The following is a 22,254-nucleotide window of genomic DNA, read 5'->3' as shown; positions in this document are numbered from 1 at the left end:
AATTAATGGCTTCTAAAGGGTTTTGCAGATCTTTGGTTCTCCAACAGCAAAATAAGAACATAATTTAAAGGTTAATTTATTTTATTATATAAAATATACACTTAACATTTCTACGAAATACTTTATTGCATATTGTAGAAGAAAGTTGAAACATACATTTCTGATAGAAATTAGCGCTAAGATTGCCAACAGACCTTGATAAATAAGAGACAAATTAATCAATTAAGAAGCCTTTACTGTGACCTTCAAAAGATTACTTAAGACTTTTTTTTGTGTTAGAAATACTGGAGGTGCTACCTCTGCTGGATGGCTGTGAACCAGCAGGAGTGTTGATAGGCAAGCTCAGATCTATGACTTTGAGGGTTGAAGTCTGACTGGAGCCTGAACTTGTGCTTCTGGAGGATCTGAAAGACAAACATTGACTCATCAGACTACAGAAATCCCTCTGTGTAAGAAAGAGCTTCTAATGGTGGCTTACCATAAAGCCACCCAGCAGCAGTGTTTATTCTAGGTAAGATCCCCTACAAAAATCTTTGTAGACATTACCACTAAGAGCCTAACCTGCAGGAATGTTGTCGGTTTGCAATTGATGCAACATGGTACATGCACTATTAGTTGAATGTATGTTGAACAGGGGAAAAGTATCAGTAAAAGCATACGTGTCTGTCTTTTCCTCTATTTAATTAGGAAAGGGAGCCCACTAACCAGGGCAGAGTGTGGCTGGAGCTCAAACTTCTGCTTTTGTAACGTGAAACCACTTATTAATTAGAGCACAGTTAGCAAAAGTAAGTGTGATTAATCTGTAATTACACTTTTAAACTGTGATGGACACAGAAGTAAACTTGTGTGCTAGAAAAATCTAGTAAAGGTGGGAGAATATAAGGAGAAAGTTTTTATAGAGTGTTCAGGAAGTAGAGGCAAGATTGCGAAGACCGTTAGGAGCAAGAAATTCTGTCATTTGGGGACTAATTTTGCTGATTTAAGCTTTACCTTAAAAAACAAAAAAAAATAAAAACACACTAAAGCCAAAAAAACCATTGCTAGCACTTACCTGGTAGAAGCTAGTGAGCTTTGTGTGGATGGTGATCGAGAACTTTGACTACCACCAGCAGAAGCAATCGCAGGAAGCTCTAAATTAGACTAGAAAATTTGAAAAGAAAAAGAAAGGTTGACCTGATGGTTGTATAATAGGACTGGGCGTATCAGGAGGGTTTGTAATCCTTTCTATTTGAAGAGATGTTGAAAGCAGATGAACACGTTTTTGTATTTTACCGTAAGTACAGTTTATTGTTGAATTTAGGAGTTGCCCATGAAAGACACTCATCAGTAGACTGGAGCCATCACTCACGATTGTCATGGCAGCTAACTGGAAAGCTCACCTGGTGAAAGTACATTTGAAAAGTTGCAGTTAAATCAGGATTTGCTTGTAGAACATCAGCTAACAATTTGTTGATGGTTCCGTTGAAGCTTTTCAATTCACGAAGATCGATGTCTCTTTCTTCCTGTGTTTCTGCTTTAGTTTTCTTCACAGACTGAATTTCTCTGGATAGTCTGGAACACTTTTAACACAGATATTTTTAAAGCATTGCTGTTATGAAAATGCAACACTTTCTCAGAAACCTGCTAAGTTGAAATTCTGCGGGTTTAACCATACTACTCTCTATCACTGCGAAGTTGGAAGTTGTCAATGAATATACAGACCTGTTTTATAACTCTTTCTAGTTTTGGCTTCTGTTCTTCTATGTCTTTGTTCAGCTGCAAAACAAGAGCTTGTTTTTCCTTGTTTTGCTCTTGGAAGAGGGCTTCCTGCTGCAGTACCATATCAAAATTTTTTCCCATGCTCTGCAAATTCATTTGAACAGCGGTTTTAGTTTACAAAGCATTTCTGGTAGCCTTTCACTTTCTGTATTACTTTGTGGGAGGGTCTGTTACCACTTTTACTTGTTTCTAAATGTAGCTCAAGCTATTAGTACTAATAATAACACAACTCAAAACTTTCTGCCTGTCAGACTGTTTAGGGGTAAATATCCGGATAAAGAGACCACCAGGTAATTTACACATTTGAAAAATTACTTTAAAGGTACTGTTAATGATGTTACAAGTATGTGTCTTCAGATGTGCCTGTGAGCAGTGTCTACAAACAATTTACTTGGCACAGTACCAGCTTAGCGGTGCAAGCCATCCTAAGAAAAATAATATTGTTTTTCATGGAAAGAGATGAATACTTTTGACTGGAATGAATAAAATCAGCTCACTAAGGGTGGCTCTGTTTTTGAAAAAATAAAGAAATAAAAAGGCAGGAAAGGGTATGCTTTAACACCTCGTGATATCCTAGGACTTAGGCCCTGATGAAGATGTGTTCCTCCTCTTTAATTTCAGAGATGTTCTTAAGTAAGGCATATGTCCTGTGGTGGCAGAATAAGCAATGGGAATGTTTGTTGGCCTATAGTCAGTGACTCAGGGCTTAGAATAATCCTGTGAGACATAACAGGGTGCCTTTGATTTCTTCTGCCTAAGAAAATTTTAACTGAAATGTCACATATCAGAGTTAAGCGCTGTTCTTAAGGGCAAGTGGGCTTTTTGATAACAAGGAGAAACAAGAGTAAGTCCTGAACGTGGAGCGTGAACACAACCTAGCCATTACCTGCATGTAGTGCTCAGCCTGCTCAGGTAAGAGTCAGATGGCTTTCTTGAGCTGAATTAACACTGTTTAAAATGAAGCACCCTGAATGCTAATAAAACACAATACGTTCTCCTAGAAAAATCTTGGGATGTAGATGCTGGAGGACAAAAGATGTGTAGATTTTAAATTCTGCATTACTGAACAGGATGATACAATATAGTGGTGTACATTACACAAAGACACAACTGCTTTCCTGGATGCCAGAACAGAGCATCTGTCCGTGTGCATCTGGGATTTTGAAACTTCTAGCTCTATGTGACTAAAAAGCCTGAAGTTTCATTGTGATTCAAGAAAATTCAAATAAGCACTCAGTTTTTGAAAAAAGAGGTGGAGCCTTCTAAAAAATCATATTCATTCATACAAAGCATAGGATATAAAAGAACAGGCAAAAATTTGTCCCACAATTTCCTATTCTTTCAATAGTATGGTTTGCATGGATTTAGCTACGTGCTGCAGCCGTGTCGTTTGTTTGTATTTCACCTGGAGGTTTTCCTGAAGTTCCTTGATCTGTCTTCGTTTGTATCTGTATTCTTCATCTGCAGCCCTTTTCTCCTCCTCTAGTTTCAGTTTTTCCTTATATTCCTCACCTGTGATCCCAAATAATGAGGCAGCATCAATGCCAGACAAGCAGTGTACACAACTCAATTTTCACTTTAAAAGGCAGCTTGCTTTAAAGTAACTGCATCACAGAGTATTACTGTGTTAGTGTTGGGAGTATTACAGAGACCTCAAGGTTTAAGTTTTTTTTTAAATAATCTACCACTAATTCCAAATGACTGCAAAAAAAGTAACTGGCTTCATGAGAGAGAACTATTTAAGAGCTACTGTTTCCAGAGCCAGCAGAGGGCACAAAAGTTAAATAATCAAATATTTTCTAGAATTAAGTTTATGTCACTTCTCATGGTGCTGCTTTTTGTAAGCTAAACAAAGAAAGTTCCACTGAAGGACATCAAGCTTATGAAGTCTAAGTGGCAACAGAAACAACAGATGAAGATATTTTCCAGAATTCTGAGGAATTTCCAATATCAAAAAACTTCTACTTAGGTAGTCTATATTTTAAAATCTGCTGACACCACTAAAATACTGCAGTTCAAGTTTTACTCTCCCTCCTCATTTTCCCATATGATGGGTTTCTACTTTTTTCCAACCTTTCCATGTGAAAATCAGAGGTAATAACGGTGTAGCTGAGGGATCGATCTTCATCACCAGAGTGCATGTGTAGTTGCTCTGGGTACTGTTTTGTGCCCAGGCTGGCTCAGTCTGCCACAAGAAGGCCAGCAGTGGCCCAGCTTGTTCCGCTTCTGTAGTGCAAACTGTGCTGCAGCACTACAGACAAAGTAGTGCTTTTTGTACCCACTAGACCTACCAACTTCAGTGGGCATTCCCCTCTCCCAGTAATTACTTGTTTCCCCCAGTAATCATCTTTATGCTTTGCCACTTCTGAATGCTCCTATTTATGACTATTCACAAAATTTATATAAACTTGGAGATTTTCACATAAGCCAGACGGAGGAACATCAGTATTAGTTCATTATGCCTTACTGCCCTTTCCTCTGGGCTCATTCTGCTGAACTGTTCACAGCAGCACGGAATTGCACTCCCGTTTGCTACTATCAGTTTAGGCTCTCTGTGATTCATCCTTTTGTGCCGTGGGATTTCCCCACTCTGTATGTGAGTTTTACCATGCAGCAAATAGCAGTTTCTTTTTTACATACTTGTCTCAGTGACTTCCTTGAAGGAGTTTCGGTAATTGCTGTTGCAGTTATTAAGTACACACAAAGTGTTTTCCAGAGCTACAATTTCTTTTTCTGCTTTGCAGATCTTTTCATCTAAATCATCACCTTCACGTTGAAGTGCTTCCTTTTCCTGTGCAGCCTGAAAATAAAAGTGATATTTTAGGTGACTGCACATGTACTGAAAGTATTAGGACAATTAATACAGAAAAAAATGCCTGCAATATTTATGGGTTAAAATCCGAAGTAGATATGGGGCTTATTGTGTTGTCAGGCTTGACCTGAGATTTGAGTTACTAGGTAACTGGAAGGAGTACTTCGTTTACAGTATCGGAAGATCTTTGAGGTATTTCACCCATCGAGGCTCACAAAGTCCTGATCAGCAGTACCCACAGTGCGTACACAGCAGTTTCCATGCTTTGCACTCCTGATGTGAGGCATGTGCTGCAGTTCACGTCTGTTTCCTTTACGCACAAAATCCAAGTAAGAGTTAGGAATGTGCGTTATATAAAACCACTGAGAGCGTGTTAAAAGTCAACCAGTTTGGCTGGGAATTGCTCACTTGAACATCTTCATTCCTCTCATCAGTGAGACTTAAGAAACGCAGCCGGCTGGTGAAGGAAAGTATTTTCTGTAGCCCCTCAGAAAATCGGATAGAGTGAAAAGTCTCCATAGTTGTAGAGGGTGTACACCCAACAGCACCACAAGGGTTTTACTGAGGTCTTTTGCTGTGCTACATCTCACAGTAGCAGAAATACCAGTATTAAGAAATTTAAAACTTAAGAATGAGAAAAAGATGGATTTCAGGGCCAAGAATGCAGCTAGAAGCATTTTGCTTTAAGAGGAAATCAGAGAATTTGCGGAGAACAAAAATAATAGATTTTTGTTGCAGAAACAGGGTATTGCATTATGGATAAAAACTGATTTATTTTTTGTTTGTTTCCACAATGAAAAGCTGAGGTATGCATAGACGAAGACGATTGATAAGTAAATGGGGAAAGCTGACATTCTCCAAGGTTTAAACACCATATGGTGAAATAAATATCTAAAAATAACTCTGAAGGGTAGAAGAATTTAAGATGATGTGAGACTATGATAAACAGTTTTCACTTTATAGCAGATTACCACGTCACTTCTTGTGTCTTTGTAAATTAATGAGTACTGAAGTGAAAATTTTCAAACTGCTCCAAATTAAGGCTCCACTGGCATTAAGACTGACCACAGCGATCCATGAGAAATTGCTGTATCATCTAAATAACCAACAGCCTCAGATGATGTAAAACAATTATTCTGAAAGTAAGCAGTAGGCAAGGAAGTTGTCTTTGTTACTTAAATAGAACCCTGGGAAATCTATAGCTCATACTTGAATTATAATGAAATATCTTAATAAAATACCTTAATGACATAGTAGGTGTGAGTTTTCTCCTCTTCTTCAGGTGGCATCATTACAACAGTAAGAATTTCATATCTGCATCTCAGTCTATCAATTTTATTTAGGCGATCTTGAAATTCGGCACTGATTTATTCGGGGAAAAAAATAAATGGATTGAGAAAGCGTTTGTCTGGCACTGTTTTGTGGGCAGTTCTTGCTATAGCAGTTTAAATTACTGGTGTTATTCTGGCTCTCTGCCCATGTACTAGGAGGCAGGCATGGCAGCAATTGTGCTTCTACTGGTTTTTGTTGCTTTCTGTGTTGTCCCAGCAACAGTCATCCGTTCTTCTGGTTACCTGCAGTTCTCTTGCAGTTCTAAACTGAGGCAAATTTATTTTCATATTCCAGATGACAGCATCTTGGGAGGCTGTGCCACAGCCCTTCCCAAAAATTTTTAAAGGTTTGGCATTTAAATCCTACAGCTGCACAAGCTGCCCCCTGCTGATATTATCTTAATATTGCCGCTACTAGATGAGCGTAAGCAACAGTAGGCAACAACCCCAAATCAAATTACATGGAAGTATCAATTAGCTGTGTAATTATCAAAGGAAAAAAGCCGCACAGTCTGGACTCTGTGTGAGCAGTTAAGCTTTAGTCACACGAAATCACTCTAATTTCCTGTTGTGTGGGGTGTGGTTAGCAGAGGAGTGAACAAAAAGCCTGCCAGATTTCAGCAGTTCAGCTGCTCAGGCGTTGATTTTTGGCTGGACATAGATACTGGGATTTCAGAGCTAGAACTTTGCACTGAGTACTACAGAAGGGAAAAGTCCTTTCATATATGATTGCTCTGTAAGAGGGTACATACATAATTCAGAAGATTTAATTTTGTTATATAGGGCATGTAATACAGAACTCATTTGTTAAAAAGGCAAAAAAAAACCCCAAGCAAACCAACTTACTGTATGAGTCAAAGAAATCACAGTTTTATCAAGCAGTTGAGAGTAAAGCCTCTTTAAAAGCAACTTTTCTGTTTTAAATATTTTGTCGTACCTCCAGACACACTGATTTCACATTTCCTGATTATTTTGAAAAATACATGACGTTTACTTTAAAAAGATGTCTGCAACTGAGAGTCCTCTTGGTACCGTAGAGGATCATTACTAACGTAAGAAACAGTAACCCCCTGTTCAGCAGGTTGTTAGAGCTGGAGGCTGGATTTCAGAGACGAGATCTCTTGCTGGCCTCAACTCTCTCAGCGTATAGCTTTGAGCAAGATTTAGTTCATCCTCAACTTCTCTAATTAGTGGAATTAGGTAAAATGCTTCTTTTTCAGTAAGTCCATATGCAAAATGTACTCAATAGAAGTTACAAGTTTAATTTATCTAAGCATAGTTACCTTATGCGTTGCCGTTCCTGATCCACAAGTCTTATCTGGGAATCCAGCATTGCCTTATGAATCTTAATTTCCTCAGTTCTTTCTGCTATGGCTTTCTTTAAATCCAGTTTTTGTTTTTCCAGTGTTAGAACTTTCTCTGTCTTACTACACAGAGTATTTCGAAGACGGTTCAATTCTAGTTTTAAGAGATTATCTTCGACCATCATCTCCTAATAAATGCCAGAAAGGTCTCAAAGTAAGAAAGCATCATTTTTAATTAAGATACTTGTAACAGTCAAGAGGTTAATATTTTTTTATAAAGCACCCATCATTTTATCTTTTATATCCACTACTGTAAGACTGATTTTGCTCTGCATATAAAAATGCTCTCCATTTCCTGTTTGCTAACAGGTTACATGGTGAGTGTAGCAGGGGTAGATTGTTTCCTGAATGGTTTTATACAAATTCATCAGACTTTCTCATTCAGACTGAGTTATGGCTTGTTAGATTCTTCCATCTACAACTTTCAGTTTGCATTATGAATGGTAAGACTATAAAGGTGGTTTCAAAGAAATTAAGCAGGCCTTCCAAGGAACTTTCTGAAGGAGTTAATATCTCCCTTGAACCATTGTAACTGTCTTAGAATATGTTCTAGATTCTGTAATTCTACAAGTCATGTTGTTATATGAGGAAGTTTATAAATAACAAAACTTCTGAAAAGCAGCAAGTGGTAAACTTCATTAACATGCAAACACTTTGAATTGTAAAAAAAAAAAAAAAAATAAATCTCTTATGGATGATGCCAAACTCTGCATTATGGATGATGCCAAACTCTGAGTTCTTTTATGCCATCAGCTTGCTTCTTTTGTTCCCCTGAATTTCATCCCCAAAGGAAAGTTCCAGGTTAGGGACAGTTTTCACTGAGGAGCAAGCGCACCAGTTAAGTCGATAGCAAAACTTCCCCCTGGTACTTAGAGCCTGGCTTGTTCTACTACTTTAGTGCTTCTTTTAGGAAGGCTGGAGCTTATTGCAGGAAAGAATGTGCAGTAATTAGGGGACTGGGAACTGTGTTTTTCTGTTTATCACAATACGGGGAGAAAGACTGATATCTACATTGGAATGTAGATAGATCCAAACCATCTGCTGGAAAAAGTCCTGCAATTTAACAATAAAACTGAGCCAAACTTACTAGTTGGCATCACAGATTAAGAATAAAAATTCAGTGCTGGGTAAAGACATCCTTGAACAGTAAATACATTTTCTATTGTAAAGGCAATCGTTTCTCAGAAAAAAAAAAACACTGACCAAGTGGATACTGTAGTAAGTAATGTGTGATTAAACTGATAACCCAAAGAAACTTTATGCTGCGTACACAGGAGAAGCAACACTTTTCCTGGTGAGATAATTGTGATGAAAGTGACTTCAGAGTTTAGGAAGGAAGATACAAGGCAAGCTTACAAACTACAGAGTGGGTTCTTATGGATATAACGTAGCACTGTGGGAGGCAGGCAAAGGCCTTCAGATCAAGTCATGAGTTTATGTGTTTTAAAAAACAAACAAACATTAGTAAAGTTGCAAAATAATACTGTACCTGCTTAATGGCTTTAGCTTTTTTTAACTCCTGATCTGATCTCTCATTGAAAAGATTTAGTTCGTTTATCTTGATCATCATACCACTTGTTTCTTCTCCTGTCTTATCCATTGCTCTCTTGATGAAATGGACATCGCTCTGTTTCCAAATTAAGTTATGTTTAATTCATTTCAGTGAATGTAGTTTGCACCAAAAGCTACCAGTTAATTTTAAATGAGATCTTTTTAAGTCTTGGAACCAGCAACCATCATCTCGTGTCCAGATGCTGCTCTGCAAACAGTGCCTGGAGCATCGCAGTCCTCATGCGGAGTGCTGTTGCAATATTAATGTCATTGCTTGTTTTATTTGGAGTTTAGTAACTGTTATTTATACAATATAGATCTTTCAGCCAATAAGGCAATTCTAATATAATCATGTATTTTGGTCTTGATAAAAAAGCTCTCCTGGCGTGTCTGACTATGGCTTTGATATTAGTAGTTCATAAAACCATCTGTCTTTGATAATGCTCCAGAGTATAAAGAAATTCCTGGAGGTTTGTTTCAGTGTTTGATTATACTCACTGCTCAAATTTTGCGTCTCCTCAAAACTGAACTGTGGGCACCAGCTGCCCAACATTAAGCCTTCTTAGTGCATGGATCTCCAGTTAAAGGGCTCTCCTATAAGCAATTTCTTTTCCTCACTAAATTGATCAAATTTTTTCATACAATATGGTTTCTCTTTGAAAAGAGGTTCCAAAACATGCTAAAATGTAGCTGATTACTTTCTTTTTCTAAGAAATGTGTGTTTTATAAATTGGCTACAGAATAACTGACTGGTTCATATCTGCAAGAAAGGTAAGTGCATTTTTTAGAGAATTGATGATCGTCACTGGATAGTGAGAAACCAGAACAAGCACACATACGCAAAATTCTCACATGGGAATAAAAGACAGAAAAATGATGTTTCTGAATTACACATAAATTTTAAATGCAACTGTAAGTACAATTTTAAATGCAACCATACATACAATTTTATGAAAAAGAAAAGCAAGCAGTAGCATCACAGTGTAACATTCTCCTATTTCTACATGGTCTTAACAATAAATTCAGACATTTACAAGCAGTTAGTCACATCTTGAAAGTTAAGCTTGCCTTTCCAACATTTCAATGCTTGTCTTCCTGCAAAGCTGCCTCAGTTGTGCAGTAATGACCTATTTTTCTGGAAGGTATAGGGAATATATGAAGCTTTCCACACAGGTTACACAAAGTTCAGATATCTTTTAATCTAATACAGATTTATTAATTAATAAGACCCAATCTACTGAGGTTTCTAGATGCTATATAGTCAATCTGATGTTCTAAGGAAGTTACCTGAAGTTTCTTGTGCTGTGCATGTAAAACATCATACGCATTTTTCTTTTCTTCTAAGGTTTTCTTAAGTTCAGCAACTTTTGCTTCCAAAACTTGTTTTTCATCTGCAGTAACCTCTCCTTCTAACCGTGACAGCCGTCTCTGAATTTGCTGGATATAAAAATCCTGTTAAAATAATTTTTAAGAGAATTAATAGCCTGAGATAAGAGATTATAGCCTTCCTATAAAGCTAAACCACTGAATATAAACTTGGATCTAAACACTGGCTTTAGGACAGTCATCCAGTTAAGCTATTGTTTTCTAATAATTTATGGCTTATAGACCTCATTAGCAAAATATTCTTAGATGACTGATGTGCAGCGATGGTTCAGGAGTAATCTTCTAGAAAAGTAACAAAGCATACTCAGCACAGTCTGCTGTAGGGAGGCTTACAGTGGAGTTGCCATCTTGCTGTTACCAGTGGATGCTGATATAAAAGAGCAAATTTTCAAAGTGGTGCATAGGAAATATGCACAAAATCCAATTAGTAAATAACGGGATTTTGGCATGTACCTCATGTATTGCTTTAAAAATTTACCCTGAGGTGTCTGTGGTTCAGAGGGATCAAAGTAAAGAACTGATGTGAGAAATTAGTGGGAAAAGCAGCAGATCCAAAAAATAATGAAATACACAAGTGCATAAAGTAGGTAATACTATAGTAAATTTCATTTTTTTCAATTTTATCCAAACATCTAGAGACAGAAATAAATGCAGACGTCAAATTATACTGTGTGGCATTTCCCAAACAGTAAGATGTTGACACAGGCTACAGAACTCAAGCAATTTACTCTCATTAGACCCAAGAAACAATCATAGTATGAAAATATGTTAATATTTTACCTGGTTATATATTAATTCTTGTTGTTTCAATGCATCTGCATCAAGTCTGTGCAGTCGACTCTTAAGATTCTTAAGTGATGTTTGACTTCCCTCAATTTCTGCTAGAACACACTTCTCCTTATCCTTCTGCACCTTTAACTCTTGAGTCTTCTTGAAAAGTAGTTCTTTTAACTGGTTCATTTCTGTTTCTTTTTCCTGGTGACAAATTAATGATTTAGTAGTAAGAAATAATTAATCATGTAAGAAGTAATTTCTGAGGAATTATTTGCCTTTACGAATCATATACAGGAAGATTAAAAATTTCAACATTATATCCATTAATATGAACGTGGAATTTCATAGGTCTTCAAAATGGTTGGCAAGAAAAGTCTTTGCCTTAAAGAGAAAGTATTTTTAATTATTTTATTTAACTTGGATCCTGTTGGATCCAACTATTACATGACCTTTTTTTTCATTATGGGAATGCTACTCTTTTCAGCCTTTCAGAAAACTAAATTCCTGGCATCCTTTCAAAACAACCCTCCTTATTGCTTCCAGTATATGTGAATATTCGGAGAAATGTAATACAAAGGTTTTCAATGGTTTATTAAAACGTGTGAATGCACATGTATGTAACTATGTAAGTTGGAATAATTTTGTTTGAAAAATTGATTACACATTTTAAAATCACCTCCTTATTCTTAGAAGTAAGTTGCCATTAATATCTAGATCAGTGCACGAAATCAGGTTTTTGTAGGGTCTGTTATAGTAAAATAATGCTCAACATTTCAGGTTACCTGTACTGAAAACAAACAAAATTGAGATTATTTTCTTTTTATAACCCTAACAAGGAAGATTTTATTCTTTCCCTCCCTCCTTGCACCTCCTCACCCAAACAGCCAACAACCATTCAAAGCTCAGGCCATTCAGCATGCTCGTTTCTTGTAAGGTACATCTTTAAAACGAGTGATGTGGCATCACCTTCCTGTTCCAAAAGACTCTTTTACATTTAGCTCAAGTCTGGTACCGAGTTTGAAGATGCACATTTAAATTAACATAGCAAAACACCTTACAATTCACTTTTCTACATTGATTAAAAATGTGTTTATTCTTGATTTTGTAGGTATACATTGTGAATTTTGCTTGTGAACCATCTTGCTGGCTGTAATAATGGCAAAAGATATCTTAACTCCTTCTCTAAGAGTTCATAATCGCATTCTAACAGATTTTTTTTTGTAGTTGAACTTGCAGTAAGTGCAATTTCAAATCCAAAACTCAGGAAGTAAAAAGCAGGTGTAAGTTTAATATGAAATTGTTATGGCCTGTAGCATTTTACACTGATGTCAGTGGGGTTTGGATCATGCCTGAACAAAGGAATTTAATTTCAAAAGTAAACTGATTATATATGTGCCCAATTCTGAGCCATATTTCTGAAGCTAAAGACAATGATGAATTTGTCTACTAAAACTGGATCACAATTTGACCTTCATTTTGTAGTCTTTCTTGCCCATCTAAATTCATTTATTTAATGGAAATCATTTATCTCCTTTTAAGTGAGGTGGTTAGAAGATACTCAATAAGCTTCTCTGTGCAACAGTGTTTTGCCACAGATTGAAGAGGGAGAAGTAACACAGAAAAAAAGCGCAAAACCGTGACGTTTCATCCACATTGTTTCTGTAATTATCTCTTCACAGTAAATTAATAGATGCAGGAAATGGCCGTGTGTGTCTAATGGTGATGGAAAGGCTGCTTCTGACTAATAGATTACAGACAGTGTTCAAGAACTGTTCATCCTAGTTAAAATATTACCCTGAAGCTGTGGAGCTGCCAAGCTCAGTGTCAAGCTCTAGATCAGAAGCAGTTCTGTCCACAGTGGATTTCAAAGCATCCAGCTAATAAATTACAAAATGGAGCGATTGAAATTCCCAAAAGAGCTAAACAAAATACAAGATTTTGAAATTTTTCAGGATTGTTACAAAGCAGAAGCAAAACATTACTATATCTTTATAACAAAATTTGCCACGTTGCAGTAAATAACTTTTATTTCAATCCAGCCAAGAAGTTGTAAGTAGCTGTTTGCCACGGTCAGAGGTAAATGTCCTGTTCAGGATGCTGATGCAGTCAGAATACTGGTTTTATCTCTGATCTGTATGACGACAGTTCCACTATCCTATGTTAATATATGGAGGCACTATCTTCTGCTAGGACCACTTACTTTCCTCCAGAGTTTTCCCAGCACAGATGCTGATGTATCTACATGCACGTTACTTCATCATTTGATGAAACAGATACATGTCATATTAATACTTACATTACATTTTAATCCATAAATGTTTGTTCTAGATAGAGCTTGCAAATTTAAATGAATCCTCACTTGCAGAAACCATGGCAAACATTTTACCTTCACAATTTTTTCTTCTTCTGTTAGTATTTCTTCCATCCTCAAAGCTTTGTCTCCTGAACTGAGTGCCTCCTCAGTCACAAGCTTCAGCTTATTAGAAAGGCTTGCATTTTTTTCTTGAAGAACGCTTAATCTAAATAAAATTACATGATTTAACAAGTCAAATGTATGTTGCATATACAACACTACCAAAACCAAGCAGCATACCTTACTGAGCAGTTGCCTAATAAAGCAGGATAAACTTTAACCTATGATAATCAAGGTCCTAACTGATTTTTTTTCATGCCTTTTAAAAACAAGGATTACCTGGAGTATTTCCTAAATTGCCCAGTGCCAGAAACTATGCAGGACATGAAGTAACCAGAAAGTTGGAAGCTATAATCATCAACATTATTTAAGGTTCTTTGCTAGCTCAAGGATTTGATTATATTATTAATCCTTACAAATGATATTTTAAAATTCTTACCTGGCTTGTTTTTTCTGAATTTCTTTCTTCAGATTGGTTACTTGTGCTCGCAAAGACTCTAGATCAGAAGCAGTTCTGTCCACAGTGGATTTCAAAGCATCCAGCTAATAAATTACAAAATGCAGCAATCGAGCTCTTATTTATTTTGGTACATGTTAGGATATTTAAAATTGTAAGGGTCCTATTTATTGGAAAGTATTCTATTTCTTTTTAACAGTATTTTCCAAATGAGAAGCACTGCAAATTCTTTGTGAACATGGATACCCTTCTGTAAATATTTCTAATTCAAACTTTGTTGGGTACAGGATAAGAATACTTCACAACCAGTAGCTCATTAGTCTTCACAGTATCACTTAACAGCATAAATGTAATTGTCTTTACTTTCACAGATGAAGACATGATCAAGCAGGTGTCTCTGTACCAGCAAGAGAAACTGGGAGGTCACAAGTTGTCGGCTGAACTGTAAGTCTGTTTCTTACCTTGTTTCTCACTTGCATGCCACAGATGTTCTAACACCTAATAATGTGAGACTGTTCTCTTTATCACATTATGTAGTATTAATTGTGAAAAAAGTCACACAAGAATCTCACATCTTAGAGACAAAAATCTACCAGTTCTGTGAACCCTCAAGTTTGCATGAATTATAGGGTAATCTAATAGTCTACACCTTGTTTGAGCTACCTACAGTTTTAATTAGGATATCAGTTTATGAACCACCTGCTACAGAAAAGCTATCCAAAGTTAAGGCAACAGCAGATGCAGGGTTTTTTGGAAATCACCAAGCTTGCTGACAGCTCAGCATTACCATTTTCTTGTTAAGAGAAACCTTACTCAGGTGATACAAGTGGTATACCTTCTCAGCAATGCTATGAGACTTGAATAACCTCTTAGAAACACTTCTACAGCCATTTAAGTAAATAAGCAGCGCAGCTTTAAGTGCACATTAAATACAAGTCACCGAGTAAGCACGGACACCATCAAGCACAGCTTGCTCGCAGAGCAGCCCTGTCCTACTGCCTCTTGATTAGAAATCCATGTGAAAGTGCTTGGGGGCTTTTGGGGGCTTGGTTGGTTGGTTTGGTTTGGTTTTTTCTTAAGGATTTCAACCTGACTGCAAGGGCCATCAACACTTGTTTCTGAGAGCACTGGATAGGGATTGTTTGGAATCTGGAAGAGATTTCTCTCATCTTCATACAATACTGCAGTCTACATACACTAAAGGCACGACATGGCTCCTTCCAAAGCATCTAGAGTTACACCATTTAAGAGAAAACTCATCCATTTTATACCAACACAACAAAGCATACAAGCTAATCTCTTCACCACTATCAGTGAAAGGATTGAGGGGTTAGATCCCAATAATCATGAGTCGACTGAGAAGAGCAGACATTTTGTTGAATTATTAAGAGTCTAGTATAAAAGCACAGAAAAGCAAATGCTATTCCTGTATTTACTCCATCTAGTCAAAAGTTAGAGTTAACAGTTACACTTTCAGTCTGTTTTTCTGAACTGTTTGGTCATCCTTACCTCATCCTGCAGTTGAACTCTGTAAGTATCCTGAGTTTGGTACTCGTTTCGGAGGCTGGTAGCTTCTCGTTCAGCCAAAGAAATTTTCTTTTCATATTCTATATTATTGAGAGTTTCATTTACCAGAAAGGAAGTCTTCTCTTTCAGCACAATTTCTTTCTTTCTGATCTCCTGTTTTATCTCTGTTATTAGCTATCAAGATAAAAACATTTTTTATTTGCTTGCATTAATTAAGAAGTGTTAGATTAATAAGAGTACAACCAGTAGACTGCTGTTAAGACTACTCTTTGCATGAGAGAGCATAGGTATCATATCATTCCTAAATTACTTTATTCCACTAATACATCACAACACCAAATACTACAATTGTTTTGGATTGGAAACTTCTAAGATATTCCAATAATTTCAAAAAATCATGACACTCTAAAGCTGTAGGAAATAAAAATAATTTTTGATTGATTAAATAGAGGGGGGAAGCTACATGAACAAAACTTCAGATAGACTTGAAATGGAGGAAACAAAGAGGAAAATTACCAACAGTAGTGATGCTTAATTTAGCTGACGGATTTATAGCCATTCAGTGAAAACTGTATATTTTGAAAGGTTAAGTAAAAGATTAGCTACAGGGAAAATTATACAGTAGTTCTAATGTTAAAAAATAAATCTGTTTACAGAAGCATCAGTAGGGTTGTTCTATGGACTACTAATATAGGGAAAGTTGGCTAGAGTTGTTTTTTGTTGTTGTTGTAGATTTTTTATAAGTTTGTTGTTTGTTCTTTGCAGGAATATTCTGCCCTGAAATACTATGAAATGCAAAATATTTCAGCTAAATTATACCATTATATATTCTGTTTTGTAGTATTTCTTCTGGCTTGTCATTTTCTATTATTACATTTTTTTAGTGTTGTATCTTAAGCCTGTTTAAACCATGTTTCTGCTCAGGGTATACCTAATATCCATACGGGCAACAAAACAAAGCTGATATTCTTTCAGCTGGAAAATACCATACTAGCAGAGCTAAGGATTTAGGTAGACCCTTCCTGTACATGTAAATATGCTTTTTGCCCCCTTCAAAAAAAGCCATTGATACTTTGGAATCCATGTTTATAAATTTTTCTGTACATTGATCCTTCAGGTTTTTTCTGGTGCATCGGTTCTATTGTCCTGCAGAACTTTTCAAGGAGTTCACACTTCTTCTGACAAAGTAAGGATAAAATATACTTTATTTGTACATCTTGCCATTGTACCATCTGTGCATAATACACTGACAACATCAATGAAGACTATATCTTTTAGAAGTTCATACTAACTCATAATGCCCAACAGAATGTTTTTTGGATTAGAAGAGTGCTGTTGCTTCTCTCCATTTTTAACCTTAATGTGATTATTTATCATAATTCTGACATAAATAGTCATGCATTTGTTCACAGAGGTAGCAATGCTAATTCCTTCAATAATAAATGTTCTATTTTCTTTTTTCTATTGCATCACAGACACAGAACTCCTCAGTTGACTGTCCTTGCATTCTAAGAAATAACACTCCATCTTGTTGCTTCCTCGATCACAGAAAAGGAAATACTGAAACTGGCATGCTTTGCATTTTCCCACAACCTTGACATTGAAGATTAAACCTTGCATAGTATCAAGCAGAGCACCATTACAGTGAGAGATACTGCTCTCAAAATAAATTCTGAATATATTTCATTACTATTCAAACTTTGAAGCACCTTAATACAACACAGAGAACACTGAACATCTAAGAGACCCAATCATTCTATGTGTGAGTGGCGACATTCTTATCGATATCTTAGATACAAAAGCAGGCTGATACACTGATAGGGATCAGTTACAGCAGTTTTACCAAAGCACAATGATCAATCTGTTGATCTCTTTTCTGCATCTGTTGTATTGCATTCTCCCACTGCCTGATGACTTCTTGCCTTTCCTGATGAACTCTGCGAAAATCTTCAGCTGTCTTGTCAAGCTCTATCTGTTCAAAAGAAAGCACTCCCATGATTTCTGGTTTTTAGTATTTCATATATAATAAGATATCTTCAAGAGCCCTAAGCACAAACCTGAGCTGTGATGGTTTCTGTAAGCTCATTATCAAGAGCTCTGCGCTTCTGATTTGCTTGCACGGTCAACTTTTCTACTTGAAGGACTAATGCCTAAAATGAAAGGATATGAAAATATAATGTATTTGAAAACAAATACATAATGTCCTATAAATTCTTAAAGCTGTGCTGCAATTAGGGGTGAAATTATTGAGGCATTAATTTATTGTGGTTTAGGAAAAAACAAAAATAGCCTTCCAAATTCTCAGTCATACTAGAGGTCTTAACCTCTTGTCAGCCTTGGGACCAGACTGGAGCTAGGCCAAAGTAACCCTCCACGTGTACAAATGTGTACGTGGTGTCCTCAGCATCAGCTGTTTCACTTCACTCTTCTTACTATGCTCTGTGAGTTGCTAACGTAATATCAGTGAGACTGAATGTGTAAGCTGAAGTTTTTGAGTTAAATACTAAATGAGTAAAAATCAATTTTCTCCTCCCTGTATTTAAAGGCTCAAGAGAATATTAACCAGAGATATTTATCTCTAAATTAATATTATACTGAACTTGTGACTGGAGCATCTGTTTGTACCATCTTTCATTATTCCAGGCAGCTCTACTGAAATAGCCAGACTTTGTTCTCAGTAGTATTAAGAAATTCAGTTCTAATGGCAAAATCTACATTATTTGTCCATATTTGGCAGGCATTCTTGAACAACCTCCTCTCAATTCAGTGGCACTGTTTTCTGGACTTTATTTATGCACTTTGTCAGAAAAACTCACTTAAATCTTACCCAGATGAACAAACAAATTAATGTCTTCAGTTATGCCTTTTACCTTTTGTAAAACCTGTTCTCTCTGACCCTCAAAATGAACCTCATATGGAATCGCACTGTTGTGCTAAGTGGAAACCAGTTTAAAAGCAGTGTTGTACAAAATCTTGTCTCTGTCTTACCTGACTTGATAACATAACAAAGTCTTCAAATGCTACAATGGTTCTCTGCTTGGTTTGTTTCTGAAAATGGCTGTCATTTCTACTTACTCCTAGTTTCCCTTCATCTTGTTGTGCATACTTCTGGATTGTGATAGCATCATTATCTTTACGATTTGATTCCTTTATCCAGCTCTCCAGAACTTCCTCATCACAGTTCATCTGTTGTTTTAAGTTTTCCAACTTCTTAGTGGTTTTGTTTATAGTATTCTAATAAAATTAGAGATAAATTAAAGGGTTAATATTGAATGTCTAATATTTTCTTTTAATAGTAATTGAAACAACCAGTTCAAGCTAATGTAACAAGTTTACATACATCTTATTGTCAACAGAATTGCTAGTTTTCGTTTTTGTTAATTGTGTGTTATGCTTGAGGAATGCTAATACATGTCCTGGTCTTAAAGAAGAAAAAAGACAGTAAGTTTCCTCAAAATGAAAATAATTTTAAACAGAAAAGTCAGCCTCTGGCAAGACAGACCTATGTGTGGGATATTTATTCCACATAACCAACTGATCTGAGGCATCATGGAGTAAAGTTTCTCCCTCCCAGACTAAGGCCCAGTTCTTAGATCCTTATCCTGCATATCAATTTACAAATGGCCCCACGTGACTGTGAAGAGACTTCCTGACACAAATACGAGGGCATCTGGATCCAGCTGAATAGCAAGGATATCTTCATCCTGCCACCCATTCTAAGACTGGAGATTACAGACTTAACGAGAAGAAAGAGAGCAAATCAAAAATACAAGCAAAATAATTTAAATTATTTATAGAAAGAAAAAGAGACAGTTCCATTAAACAGAAAAACGCCTGTAATTAGACAGTATTAGATGAATTATTTTTTTAAAAGGTAAAGCAAATTTTTGAACTCGAAATCACGTCCCAAGTTTATTTTATGTGGGGAAGAACAATTTAATTTTTAAACCATAAAGAAAATAAAGAGAATTAACAAGATAGTGATACGGATGTGTGGCTGCGTATCTGGCATTAAGAAAATTAAGAACTGCAGTCTTTCAATATCTAGTTAATATTTGCTAAGTCTTGACCAGTCTATGCAAGGAGATCCTCAGCGTCAGTCTGCTTGCCTACACAGGGTAAAACACATCCAGATCATTTATTATAGTTTATAAGATTTAATTATAATCAGCTATTCTTGATTTATACTATTATTTCTCTAAGAGCAAGTGAGGACAAGTCATAAAATCTAATTGCAATATGGGTGTTTTCTTACAAAAATTTTAAAGCTTACTTCTTGACTGGTTTTCTTGTCTCTTAAGGAAACTATCTCATCTTCCAGTCGTTTAATTTCACTTTTGAGACGTCCATGCTCTCTCTCAGCAAGGGCTTTAAAGTGTTGTTCAGTTTCGATTTCATTCTCTCTGGCTTTGTAAAGAGACTAGAGAGTAATACATCATCATTTTACAAGAGACGCATCTCAACAAAAAAACACTTTTTATTGGTTAGATTTTAGTATCTCAAATACATGTATTCTAATATATATATACACACACACAGATGCACATATGTTGTATTGTATCAGATATCCATAGATCAACCATTTAGAGCTGTAAAAACTAAATTCAAAGATATTTCACCCGAGATTCAGAATCTTAGTCTTTCAAAATCAAAATCTTGGTCTCTTGGTCACCAGTGGCTTTACATCAGATTCAGGAGGCACAGCAAAAGAAATCATTCTGGTTTGTGCAGAGACAGAACACCACCAGGCTGACCTATAGCAGTATCTCTGTATTGTCTGATCTACCTGACAAAAGTGATGTAACAGGGGTTTTCTTTCTTGAATAATAACAAACCTATTACTTACTAGAAGCTTTTCTTAAATAGAGACTAGTATGTGCTGTTTCTTTCTTTATGTGCGGATTACAACTTTACTCTAGCACAAAAAAAAAAAAAAAAAGTTGTTCAGCTGCTGGGAAGTTTCTTAAGACTTTTTCACCTATGGCACTTTACGTGAAAGCCGTGGTGGTTTGACTCGGGACTCCTTAGAAATCTAAACCACCCGTTTTGGCCACTTGACTCAGTATAAGTGAAGACTTGAACCTTAACCATCTCACTTAATTTTTCATGTCCATGAACTAATTCTTCACTAGCATTTCACGATTAACTCTTCATCATTATAAAGATTATAAATTTGATTTTCCCCTTACACTGATGTTTTATTTTCCCAGATTTTTCTTACCTACAAAAGTCTTCATTTATAAAGAATTCTAAAATGCATCCTTCTTGGCTTTCTTCTAGGTACAGTCATTTGATCTTGGATGGTCTTTTTAATGACCATCACATAATATCACTGAGATATAAGGTTTAACTTTTGTTTCCTGTGAAAGTCCTGACAAATCTCTATTAAAGCTGGCAAAATACTTAGGGATACCAGTCACCGAAAGATACTCAGATTTCAAGTTGGTCTGATAAAACAGATCTGCTCGAGGCAGCGGTTTACCTGAGTGAAGCTGAACTCTTGTCTTACGTTTTTCAAATGAGATGTCATTGCTTCGATACGCTCTTCAAAGTCGGTCAATTCATTTTGCAGGTTTAGTTTTTCTTTTTGCATCTTCTGCAGCTATTTAAGAGTCAGAATTGTCATTGTAACTACTTTTAGCTGATGGCTTATTACCTGCAACTACTAAAAAATACAGTCATTGCAATTACGAATCAAAGGATGTAAGAAGTATGCGCTGCACTCCCCTAAGGCCGCGAAATAAGAGCTCTCAGAAGAAAAACTGGCAAAAACACTTAGGCCATTAAGTAGTCGCTTGTCATCAAGACAACCAAAATCGCAGGCGCTCACCCGACGGCCGGACACCCCCCGCACCAGCCCCGAGCTCCGCACCGAGCATCCCGCGCCGGGCCGGGGCGGAGCGCGGGACGGCTGCGGGCGGGGGCCCCGCGGGGCACATCCCGCACCTGCGCGGTCTCCACGCTTGGAGGCGAGGGTCTCGCTCCCCGTTTCCCTGCGCAGCTCCGCGGAACTCGCGGGATTTTCCTCCCTCTCTGCCCGGGCAGAGGCAGCGCAGCCCGGCGGCGGCGGGAGGGCTCCGTGCCGCCCCGAGGCGGGCGGGAGGGGCAGGGCGCCGGCTGCCGCCGCGGAGTCGAGGGGCCGGTCCGATTCCTCCCCCTCCCCGGCCGCAGCCCCGCGCTCACTTCATCCTCCAGCGCTTTGTTCTCCGCGTTGGCCACGGGGACGGCGTAGCCATCGTCCCAGCGGAGCTCGGCCAGCACCGAGGCGGTAGAGCGGCTACCGGCGGCGTCCATGGCCGCTGGCGGCTGCAGGCAGAGGGAAGCTCGGCAAGGCCGAGCCGGGCCTGGCGTCGCCGCGCCGCTTGGCAACGGGCGAGCCCCCGGCGGCCCAACGGGCAGCCGCTGAGGCGGGAGCCGCCTCCCGCCCCGCCCCGCCCCGCCCTTCCCGCCGCGCGCGCGCGCCGCCAGTTGCTGCCCCGCGGTCTGTCACGGCGGGAGCAGGGCGCGGTGAACTTGGACGTTTCTGGTCTAAGTGGCTCCATCCGCTCCTCGGTAGGGCTGTTGTCGGCGGGGCCACCGGCGCTGCCTGGAGACAGCGACCGCGAAGGCCCAGTGCCTTCAGCTGGCGCGCCCCGGGCAGCGCCGCGGCGGCCTCCCGGTCAGAGCGCCAGCCGGTGTCCCCGCTGCGCCACATCCGGGGTCGGAGCCAGGGGCAGCTCCCTTGTTGCTGTGACACTTCGCGGCAGGTCTCTGGGAGGGTGTGGGACGTGTCCTGTTCCTGAACAGGCCGCTGGTGGGGCCTCCCAGCGATGAGCAGGTGGGTTTCCCGAGCCCGAGAGTGCGTTCAGGTGGCCGAAGCCAGTAATGCCGTGTCCTTCGTA

At 38.1% G+C, this 22,254-nt stretch overlaps 1 protein-coding gene across 1 annotated transcript; it reads right to left on the bottom strand.

Annotated features, from left to right (window-relative positions):
• Positions 1-253: 253 nt before the first annotated feature.
• Positions 254-21,667, bottom strand: CCDC39 (coiled-coil domain 39 molecular ruler complex subunit). The gene is made up of 20 exons (XM_086618399.1): positions 21,557-21,667; positions 20,856-20,975; positions 19,647-19,793; positions 18,449-18,607; positions 17,431-17,523; positions 17,217-17,345; positions 15,356-15,547; positions 13,829-13,932; positions 13,363-13,495; positions 10,983-11,177; positions 10,104-10,268; positions 8,755-8,892; positions 7,185-7,393; positions 5,812-5,932; positions 4,399-4,558; positions 3,164-3,270; positions 1,702-1,842; positions 1,380-1,559; positions 1,052-1,140; positions 254-404 (listed from the first exon to the last, which is right to left on the bottom strand). The coding sequence occupies exons 1-20, from the start codon at positions 21,665-21,667 to the stop codon at positions 254-256; spliced, it is 2,844 nt and encodes a 947-aa protein (XP_086474525.1).
• Between the last annotated feature and the right edge of the window lie 587 nt (positions 21,668-22,254).

Source organism: Tauraco erythrolophus, chromosome 11 (genome assembly GCF_009769465.1).
Source record: "Tauraco erythrolophus isolate bTauEry1 chromosome 11, bTauEry1.pri, whole genome shotgun sequence".
Taxonomy (NCBI): domain Eukaryota; kingdom Metazoa; phylum Chordata; class Aves; order Musophagiformes; family Musophagidae; genus Tauraco; species Tauraco erythrolophus.
Note: the sequence above shows the minus strand (reverse complement) of the source record. Positions and strands in the feature narration are given on the sequence as shown.